Source organism: Thalia democratica, chromosome 4 (assembly GCF_965202585.1).
Source record: "Thalia democratica chromosome 4, ktThaDemo2.hap1.1, whole genome shotgun sequence".
Taxonomy (NCBI): Eukaryota; Metazoa; Chordata; class Thaliacea; order Salpida; family Salpidae; genus Thalia; species Thalia democratica.
The window spans coordinates 52,298,116-52,309,010 of NC_139168.1; the positions used below are offsets into that span (position 1 = coordinate 52,298,116).

Below are 10,895 nucleotides of genomic sequence, written 5' to 3' on the forward strand. Positions count from 1 at the left end.
TCAGGCAGGTAGTAATTGATTGGGTGTCAATGGTAAGTATATCATTTTATCTAACCTTTTAGTGTAATTGATTTATACAGTAAACAATTTATTTAGTCATTGGTTTGCAGTCTAAACTGCAGCTTTTAGTAAAGAAATGATAAGACTTAGTCAAAAATTTCTTTCCGGGCCACAATAAAAAAAAATCCAGGACCTTTTACTTTTTAATATAAAAACTCTAAAATTTAATATAAAATAGCAAGTGTGTATGAAACAAACATAGTATAGAAAGTAAGTTACTTAATATCAAAAAAATGCATGATTATAAGTTTTTAATGCTTTTAATGCTCTAGTAGTTTTTTTGCTATTATGTACATCTAAGCCTGCAGTTTGCAGACTTCTGGGACTGGACTAGTACTGCTTTGTGTATTTTGCGTTTGAAGGTCAAGAAAACATAGTTTTGATCTTTAAGTCCTCACTCTCGGGTATTTTATAATGTCATCTATCTTGGAATTTTGTAATCACTCCATAACCTGGTAACTAAGTTTAAAAAAGCCAATGGTTTGACTGAAGCCATCTGAATCATTGTTGTGCCTAAGAAGAACTGCCAATAAAGACTAAGGTCAGTTAAAAACATAATTTTACATTAATTTTAATGTTAAAATCATCAGAAATCTCACTTTTTAGTGATAAGCTAAAAACAAGTATCACAGTGATCCCAACTGGGTTAAAAAAAATCAATGTTTCTTGAATAATATGTAGATGTTTTCAGGGTTTAAAAACCTGAAACCCGCAAAAACCTAGAAATTGAAACAAAAGTTACTAAGTTACTGACAAAAGTTACCTTAAAATTTAAAGAATTTTTACATGTATATTAATGAAATTTTAATTTGACACAAAAATCTATCATAAAGATAATTTTTTTTTGTTATCACTTACTTTTTTTTAACACATTTAAAGTAGCTTTACAGTACCTTTTTAACGTTTAAAAAAATGATTAAATAGTATAATAAATTTTCTTCAACTTCTGAATGTTAAGTATGATCAGATAGTTAAAGAGAATTTGTTGTACTATTTAATAAATTTTTTCTACCTTAAAAGTTTAATTTTTTTTGAATAATAATAGACCCAAAGACTTGTACTTTAAAAAACCTGGAAGAAATTCAGAAAACCTTGAAGAAATTTCTTAAAAACATTTGGCAACCCTGTGTTTTATAAATCATTTTTAAATTAATTCATAAATTGGCTATTTTTTTAAACAGTTTAGCTTGTTTTATAATTATTAGAATACAAGGTGCTTTTTACAGATTTTAAAAATTCAAAACAATTTTTGAGGTATAGCCGGTCAAAAACGGAGGCAACAATAGGATCCTTATGGGAGGCGCAAACTAAAACGGCAAATAACTAGAAATCACTAAAAATATATCTCCTCCTACGTTTTTTGAGATAACTACCTCATATTTTCAGGAAATGTTTCTTGCAATATTTAAAAATTCTGTTGGAACAGAATTTAAAAAAATGAAAAAATAAAAATTTTATATCAAAAAAAAAAAAAAAAACTTTTTATTTTTATTTTTTATAGAAAATTTTAATTTTTTATTTTTTTTTAAATTCCCTCCGACAGAATTATCAAAATATATCAAGGAACATGTCCTAAAAATTTAAGGTAGTTATCTCAAAAAACGTAGGAGAACATAGATTTTTAGTGAAATAGTCTATTTTTGTTGTTTTAGTTTGCGCCTCCCATAAATAACCTATTGTTGCCTCCGACTTTGACCGGCTATATCTAAAAAAATATTTTGAATTTTTTTAAATCTGTAAAAAGCATTTTGTAGCTTAGTAAAAACTCTTTAAAATAAGATCCAAACCAAAAAAGGGTGTTTATTTCCGGATTTCTTTAGTTATTTTTAAACTTTAAAATAGTAAACATTTTCTTCATTTAGCTTACACAACTTTTAATATACTGAAAGCTAAATAGAAACAAACAAGTTTTTCAAAGAAGGAGCCCAGCTATGAACTATTAGATTAAATTTTTGTCACTTTATATTAATTTTTTAGTCACTAAATTGGTCAATGGCTGCTTGCCATCCCACTAATATAGAGGTGGACACCATAAATAATCAAAGGGCCGGATCCGGAAAAATTTAGTCCTTGGCAGGCCCTTAGCAATTTGAGTTAGTGATTTGCTGGATCCTTGTATCCTAATTAACAAGTATTACCCAGATCTGGCTAATTACTTTTTCTAGATAAAGATCCAGATGCGACTGGAAACTAATTTCAAAAATGATTTGGATCCTGCTGGATGCTAATAGATTGGGTATTGCAGAACTTTTAATCCATTTATTCATTACTAAGTTTCTCAAGTATGGAATTTTATGTTAATGTTTATTAAGTATTCATAATTCTATATTTAATATAACTCTGGACTGAATTAATACTTGTTAGTCTTATAAGAACAATAATTTGATTACTGAAAATTACTCAAGCGTAACATTTTAAGCTAAAACATAGAAAATTATTAAGTATTTGGAATTATCTAGCTTTGACAATCCTTGGTTTCACATTTATAATATTCAATTTAACAGTAAACTAACATTACAATATAAAACTACTACTTTATAATTTAAATAAACTAATAAAGATGCATTACATATTTTTGCACATATAAAAGAAACAAAACAACAAATAGTTATGATATAATAAACAGTTTTACAATTAAAAGCAAAAATTGATTAAAAGAAATTGATGAAACACTTGTGGTTGATCATATATTAGAGTTGTTTAAATATAGCTGCATGTTGGTTTGAGAAAATCTGCAAGTGCAATGGAATACCAATTAGGTTTGAAATTAACCTATCCGTGTTGATGTTTATAGTCAATATTTTTTTGCAAATGTATGAAATCTCAAACAGAACAACTAGCTTCATGGTCATCTTTTTTAAGTTGACAAACTTTGGCTAGTTCATTAATACATAAAGTCTTTCTAAAAATATACTAAAAGTAACAAAAAATATATGTTTGATTTAAATTTTTATGTCAACTTAATTGTAAAACAGTTAGACCTAGATAACAAATTTCTTTGGATATAATTTAAAATTGGTCAAAGTCTTAAAGTTTTGTTTTGTGAAAAAAAATTGTACAACTTTTCTAATATTTACATATTATAAATTTTGGCTGGTTTTCATATAAATTTTGAAAATGCTTAGTGGGCTGGTCACATTTGGCCATGGGCCGTATTCCATTTAAATTTATAAAATGTTTGCGGGCTAAAAAAAAAAGATACCAACCAAGGGTTAGGGGTAACAGTAATGGTAAAAAAAAAATTAAGAATAAAGTTACCGACCAAGGGTAAGGGTTTAGGGGTAACAGTGATAGTAAAAAAAAATAAAAATAAAAAAATTGTGCGAAAATATCTCTGTATTTAATTGTGAATGATCAAAAATGAAAATATTGTGCAAATTTGACAGATATCCACTTACTTTATCTTCTGTTATTTTCTTGCAGTACTTATTATTTTTTACAGAACTCTGTGGAAGTGTGTTAACATGTTTAACACACAAAAAAAGTCAGTTCAATATTAAAAAGTACTGTGCAAATTGATTTTTATTATTGTACATTCCAACTACTTGCTTTGCTAGGATCTTTATTAACAAAAGATTAGCTTGAATTTTTCAATAAATTTTGAATAATCAATTTTGAAACAATTTCTTTATACATTCTTTGAAAAAAAGTACCTATTATTTACTACTTAAGTAAATAAAATTTTAAAATTTTTTTCAAAAAAGGAAAAGTTTGTTTTTGCAGGGTTGCCCTGCTTTACCTGGAAACCTGGAAAACCTGAAATTGGACAATTTAGACATAAATAACCTGGAAAAACCTGAAAATTTGATCAAAAAATCTGGAATTTTTAATAGTTTTAACATTTTCAGTAGTGAAAATTTGATTTGACACAAAAATTTATCATATAAATAAGATTTTTTTGTCATTATCAAAATATTTTTTGATTAAAAAACACATTTTAAGTAATTTTACAGTATATTTTCAATGGTTTTATACTATTTAACACAGTTTCTTATATAAAAAATAACTTAAAGTGAAATAGACCCAAAAGTGTGCACTTTTAAAACCTGGAAGAAATTTGGAAAACCTGGAAAAAATTTGGAAAAAAACAAGTGGCAACTCTGTTTTTAGTGTTCCAAGAAATATTTTCTAATAGTTTGATGTTTCTAGCTCAAAAAAACTAAGAAGAGATCGATTTAAAAAAAAAAAAATTTTTAATTATACCAGGGTAGGCATTTAAGCTGGAATCTTGCAGGGTGGCCAAAAGAATCTTGAAACCTGAAATTTGACAATTTGTGCAAAAAAAATCTAAAAAAACCTGGATTTTAGGAAGTGTTGAAATGAAAACCTGAAAAAACCTAAAATTTTGTACGAAAATCGTGAAAAAACCTGGCTTTTTAAAATTTTTACTATTAAAACAATTTCAGTATAACAAAAATTATAAATTTTATCACTTTTAGACTTGTTCCTTAATCAAATAATATATTGATTGAAATTGTATAACTAAATATAAACATTTTAGTCTTGTTTTGATTTCATGCATGAATAAGTTTTTTGATGGTATTATAGATAAAAAACATTGTTAAGTGCAGTTTACTATTCTATTATACTTGACAAGGTCATAGTTTTTTTTTACCACTAAACCTGGTAGTAACAGGGTTGCCACTTTACCTGGAAAAACCTTGAAAAACCTGGAATTTGACAATTTAGGCAGAAATAACCTGGAAAAACCTAGAATTTGAGAAGTTTTGAGAAAAACCTGGGAAAACCTGGAATTTTAACAATTTTCAGATCTTCAGTAGTAAAATTTGATTTGACCCAAAAAATTCAGTTTTGTCATAATTATATTTTTTTATTAAAAAACATATTTAAAGTAGCTTTATGTTATCTTTTCAATGTCTTTATACTATATAACACAATTTCTTACCTTAGATTTAAATTTATACCAAAAATAGACCCAAAAAAGTATACTTTTAAAAACCTGGAAGAAATTTTGAAAACCTCGAAAAATTTTTGAAAAACAAGTGGCAACCCTGTAGTAAGTAAAATATTTAATTTGCACTAATAGTATCATTTATAGACAAGTATATTCAAGTTTTTGATTGGTAATTGATAAGTTATTACTTAATTTATTGCCTTAATTCATGAAACTACTTTTTTACTTGCATTTCCATTGTTTTGAATGTCATGTAAAGTCAGTCAACAAGAACCTATTTCTGACTGATGCAACTTAATAGAGTTTAGATTAAGAGAAAACTAAGTGCAAGAGAAAATTAAGAGCAAGAGCAAAAAAAAAACAGAGATAAATAAAATCTTTTGATGCAGTGTTATATGCTCTATGTCAGTGCTTCTGAACCTTTTTCAAGTGGCGGAACCCTTTTCCAAAGTTCAACTTTTCCACGGAACCCCTAATTTTAATTTTACATAAAATGTTTAGTTAAATAAATGTTCTTTTTTAAATTTCAAAAGGCTTCGCAGAACCTCTGAGAGGAACCCCATTTCAGAAGCACTGCTCTATGTATTTATAGAAGCTATAACAAATCTTATCTTTTTAGTATAAGTTTTAAGTCATCAGTTGTGCCTAATTTATTTAAAGTAGCTATAAAAAGTATCGTTTAGTTAGGTTTACTGTTTTTTTTTGCATATTTTTTAAATAAAATTTTTATTTTTTACATTAAAAAAAAATTCTTTCCAACAGAATTTATTAAATATATCAAGGAACACTTCCTGAAAGTTTGAGTTAATTATCTCAAAAATGAAATATAGCAGAAGATAGATATTAGTGAAATAGTCTGTTTTTGCACCTTCCATAAGGAACCTATTGTTGCCTCGGACTTTGACCGGCTGTATCTCAAAAACTATTTTGAAATTTTAATATCTGTAAAAAGCATCTTGTAGCAAAGTAAAAACTATATCAAATAAGAGCAAATTTCGAAAAAAGTGTTTTACCACCCTCTATGCCCTTAATTAAGTGTTTTTGTTACCTTTTGTCGGTTAGTAATTTTTTTTAAATCTTTATATCATGTATACGTTATACACTTTAGGCTTTTTGTTTTCTTTTTTTCCATAAACTTTTATAGTTGAGTAAAACACTGTAGATCAGGGAATTATACATCATAAGTTTATCAAAGATTAAACTAGAAATGGTTGTCTTGTTTAAGAAAAGTTATTTTTGTTTAAAGCTTCAATTAACAAATTAAAACTAACAACAAATTTTAACTAGATTGTATAGCTACTTATGTTATTAATTAACATAAAGGCTTTTGAACAATCATATGAGATGAACTTGTAAGAAATTGATTCAAAATAATAGTACAGTATGCAATAGAACAAAACAAAGATTAAATAATAGTAATACTGTATTGTTTAAGTACTTTAAATGTATCAAAAAACTTATTTTTTTGACTAAAGATTAATTTACTACTAAACATGTTCAAAAAAATATATACTTATGAAAACCTGGAAAAAATTGGCTAAAAACATTTGGCCACCCTGATCTTGAAAAACCTTAAAATTCAAACAATTTTTATAAGAAAAATAGTAAAATTTTGATTAGATCAAAAAATCTTAATTTTTTGTATTATTTACAAGTTTGTTTGTTATAAAACATATTTAAGGGCATATGGGGGGTAAACACCTTTTTTTTTGGTTTTTGATCTTATTTTATAAAGTTTTTACTAAGCTACAAGATGCTTTTTACAGATTTTAAAAATTCAAAACAATTTTTGAGGTATAGCCGGTCAAAGTCGGAGGCAACAATAGGATTCTATGGGAGGCGCAAACTAAAACAGCAAATAACTAGAAATCACTAAAAATCTATCTTCTCCTACGTTTTTTGAGATAACTACCTCAAATTCTCAGGAAGTGTTCCTTGCAGTATTTAAAAAATTCTGTCGGAACAGAATTTCAAAAATAAAAATCTTATAACAAAAAAAACAAAAAAAAAAACTGTTTTGATTTTTTAAAAAATTCCTTCAGACAGAATTTTCTAAATATATCAACATTTCCTGAAAATTTGAGGTAGTTATTTCAAAAAACTTAAAAGAAGATAGATTTTTAGTGAAATAGTCTATTTTTGCCATTTTAGTTTGCGCCTCCCATAAGGAACCTATTGTTGGCTCCGACTTTGACCTGCTATATCTCAAAAACTATTTTGAATTTATTAAATCTGTAAAAAGCTTATTTAGCTTAGTAAAACTTATATAAAATAAGATCAAAAACCAAAAAAGGGTGTTTACCCCCCCCCCCCCCCCCCATATGCCCTTAAAATAGCATTACAATAATTTTTGATAATTTTTTATAACTAAACCCTTTTTTTCTAACCTTGTATTTAATGTTATACTTTTAATGGACCACAAAGCTTACACTTACAAAAATCTAGAAGAAATTTCTCAAAAAACCAGAGGCCATTCTGTTTTAGTTTCTGCCTTCCATAATGAATCCATTGAACTCATCAAATTTATTTAATTTTTTGTCAAAAATAACTTGTTAAAACCTTTTTGTAAAAAGGAGATTGTAGCTTGGTTGTAAATCTACAAATTAGTACAGAAGTGTATAATAAAATTCTTTACCTTCTGTGGCCTTTAAAAAGCTAGTTTTAAATCTAATTTAGTTTATCTTACTTTGTTTGCCAATACTGATAAATTCAAATAAAGTTGCTTTAAGATTTTATGCAAGATTCTATTTTTAATTTTTGTTTTTGAAATAGTTTAAAAAAAGTTAAAAATTTAATTTAACAGAAATTTATTTTTACATCTTAAGTAAAAAGATAAGCTGCATATTAGGTTTAAAATGTTTAAAAGTATATTTGATTATATATATTTCAGTAAGAAATGGACATGATGAATGATGTACAATCAATAGAAAAGAGCATACAAATCCTATTAGATGAACAACGTATTAGATTAAATGATTTTTTTGTAGATTGGGATCCATTACGAAGTGGATTTGTTACAAAGCAACAATTTATTCGATGTTTTGATTTAGCTTGTCAAGGCACTCATGGGCTTAATTTAACTCAAATAGAAATTGAAAAAATAGTTACTAAATATTTAAATAATTCAACATCTAAAGACATGGTGTGTTATAGAGACTTTCTAAGCAATATAAACCAACATTTTAACCAAGATTTATTGCATCCCAAACCACCCGTAGAAACTCAAGTTTTAGCTAAAGTACCTTATTTGAAATCTATAAAATCTGAAATTCCCAATAAAACTTTAAAATCAAAATTAATTTACAAAATATTAGAAAAAATTGCATTTTACTATTACTATAGAAAACTAGACATACAAAGTATGTATAAGGACTTTGACAAAGCTAATTGTGGATTAATAACAAAGAGTGTTTTTATTCGTTTTTTTCCTGCTCCGGAAGGATGCACTGAAAAGGATATTGTTATGCTTTCCAATTATTATCAAGATCCTAAAAAATCACTTTGCTGTAATTACTTAAATTTTTGTTATGACATTAAAAAAATGATAGAAAATATGTATAAAAGTAACCAAAAAATACTCCAAAAGAGTGTACCTAAATTGATAAAGAGTAAAATAATAGACAGTTCAACTGAAAAAGCTCTGAGTTGCTTGAGAATTATGGTTTATAAAAATGGAATAAGAACACAAGAATTTTTTCAAGATTATGATAAACTTAATCATGGAGTTATTACAAGAAATCAGTTTTTCAATGGCCTAAAGCTTTGTGTAGAAAGAATTGGAACAGATCCTTTACTGACAAACCAAGAAATAAATTTTATAGCTGACTATTATAGTGAACCAGGTGGTCTTGTCAAATACAAGCAATTTTGTTTACTAATGGAACATGCATTTAATGTGCCTAGACTTGATAAAAAACCAGTTGTTTTACCTCTTCAGCCACCTTTAGGAGCTTTGTCTAGAAGTCTTGGTTTTCTCAAGGAAGAAGATAAAAATGATTTGAAACTTGTTTTAAGTCAAATTAAACACAAAATATATGAACGTAGGTTAGAAATTCAGTCTTATTTAAAAGACTTTGATAGAAGTAAGGCATACTCTAGAACTATAACAAAATTTCAGTTTAGCAGAGTTTTACATAATCTAAATTTACTACCTCCTCAGCATTACTTTAACTTACTTTGCGAAAAATTCTGTGACCCAAGGTCAGGTGATATTAGTTATAATGCATTTTGTCAAGAGGTTGATATTAATTTTCATCATCAAAATATAGAAGAGCTTGCCCCAATACCTGAAGTTAAATATAAGCCTAAATTTAATGCGCCTTTATTAGATGCTTCTAAAGTTAAAATAAATGAAATTATCAATCGTATTAGACATCTTTGTACTGTTAAACAGATCCGTCTCAGCGAGTTTTTTATTGATTGGGATAGCCTTCACAGTGGTTTAGTATTTAAAACTGTGTTTGCAAGATGTATACACCTTATGGGAGTTAATTGGCTAAATGATGTTGAAGTTTTGGCATTAGAGGAAAGATATGAAGATAAAAATAAGCCTGAAATGTGCTCTTGGGTAGAGTTTAAAAATGAAATAGAAAATTTTATGGAGCCTAAAGATCTTGAACAACACCCATACAAAAATGTTTTTGCTAGAGCTCATCACATAATGCCAAAAAAAGGTGCTGTTACTAAAAATAATAGTGTCAATTCTAAGAATCAAACTCTATTTACTAAAGCTATGAATCGTATGCGAGAAAAGGCTATTGTTAGAAACATTAATCTGAAACCAACTTTTCAAGATTTTGATGCTCATCAGCTTGGACATGTTTCAAAGTTTCAATGGTTGCAAATTTTAAAAATGCTTGATTTTGAGGCTGATGAGGATGAACTAAAAGCAATCTGGGAAAAGTTTTCAAATAATTATGGTTTTAATTGGAAACTTTTTCTAGAAAATTTGCTTCCTCAGGGAGATGAAATTGATGTTTATCCTCAAATTATTAATCACATGATTGAGTTAAACTTGAACAAAAAACCATCTGAGCTAAATCCACTAAAAACTATTGAGGAGATTATTTTCAAATGCAAAGTAAAAAACTCCAAAGAAAGACAGCGACCACATGAATTTTTCAAAGATTTTGATAAGTTAAGAAGTGGTGTTATTTCTAAAGATAATTTTTATCGTGCTGTGGATTTAATGAAATTACAGTTAAAAGAATCTGAGGTAAATATAGTGGCAAACTTTTACCAATCATTTAAAAAACCAGGTTTTGTGCAGTACAAATTATTTTGTGATGAGATTGAGAGAGTTTTTACTATAAATAACCTTGAAAAACTTCCCACAGTGACACCAAGTCCATTTAAGCCTCCTGTTGATTGGCATTGTAATATATTGAATGATAGTGAAGAAAATCACTTGATGATTGTATTAAATAGAATTGCTAAGTGGGTAAAAGAAAATCGAACTCAGTTGTACCAGTATTTTGAAGACCATGAAGTCACTCATACTGGCCACTGTTCAAAAGATGTTTTTTCTCGGGTGTTAAGTAAGCTAAACTTGCAGAGATTTTATAATTCTCAAGGATGCACTTTAATATGTAAACGATTTGAAGTAATTCGGGGAGAAGTAAGAGATATTAACTTTTCAGCTTTTTGTGATACTATTTATGATATTGCTGGTTTTGTTCCAAATAATCCTTAATAAAAGTTATTTTGTGGTTTTTTGTTCAAATTTTGATTACTTATGAAAAACAACTTTAGTCACTGCATAGCTTCTTTATACTTAGTTCTCATTGTCAACATAAATTTAAAAAATAAATCTTTTTAATATACAATGTGTTTGTACTTTTTAAGCCTTAAGTAAAAAGCTGAATGCTGGCAAATTTGATAAACTGCTGTATTAAAGTAATAATATTTTTAAACTTATAAA

At 27.1% G+C, this 10,895-nt stretch overlaps 1 protein-coding gene across 2 annotated transcripts; it reads left to right on the plus strand.

The window, feature by feature from the left end:
* The first annotated feature begins 496 nt into the window (after window positions 1–496).
* On the plus strand, window positions 497–10,894 carry LOC145834618 (uncharacterized). Of its 2 annotated transcripts, XM_082942092.1 has the most exons (3): window positions 497–601; window positions 7,866–10,190; window positions 10,312–10,432. In XM_082942092.1, exons 2-3 carry the CDS (start codon window positions 7,872–7,874, stop codon window positions 10,312–10,314), a joined length of 2,322 nt encoding a protein of 773 aa, XP_082798218.1. In that variant the 5' UTR covers window positions 497–601; window positions 7,866–7,871; the 3' UTR covers window positions 10,315–10,432. The 2 variants fall into 2 exon arrangements, with proteins under 2 accessions (XP_082798218.1, XP_082798217.1); XM_082942091.1 differs by having other exon boundaries at window positions 7,866–10,894.
* Window position 10,895: the final 1 nt, after the last annotated feature.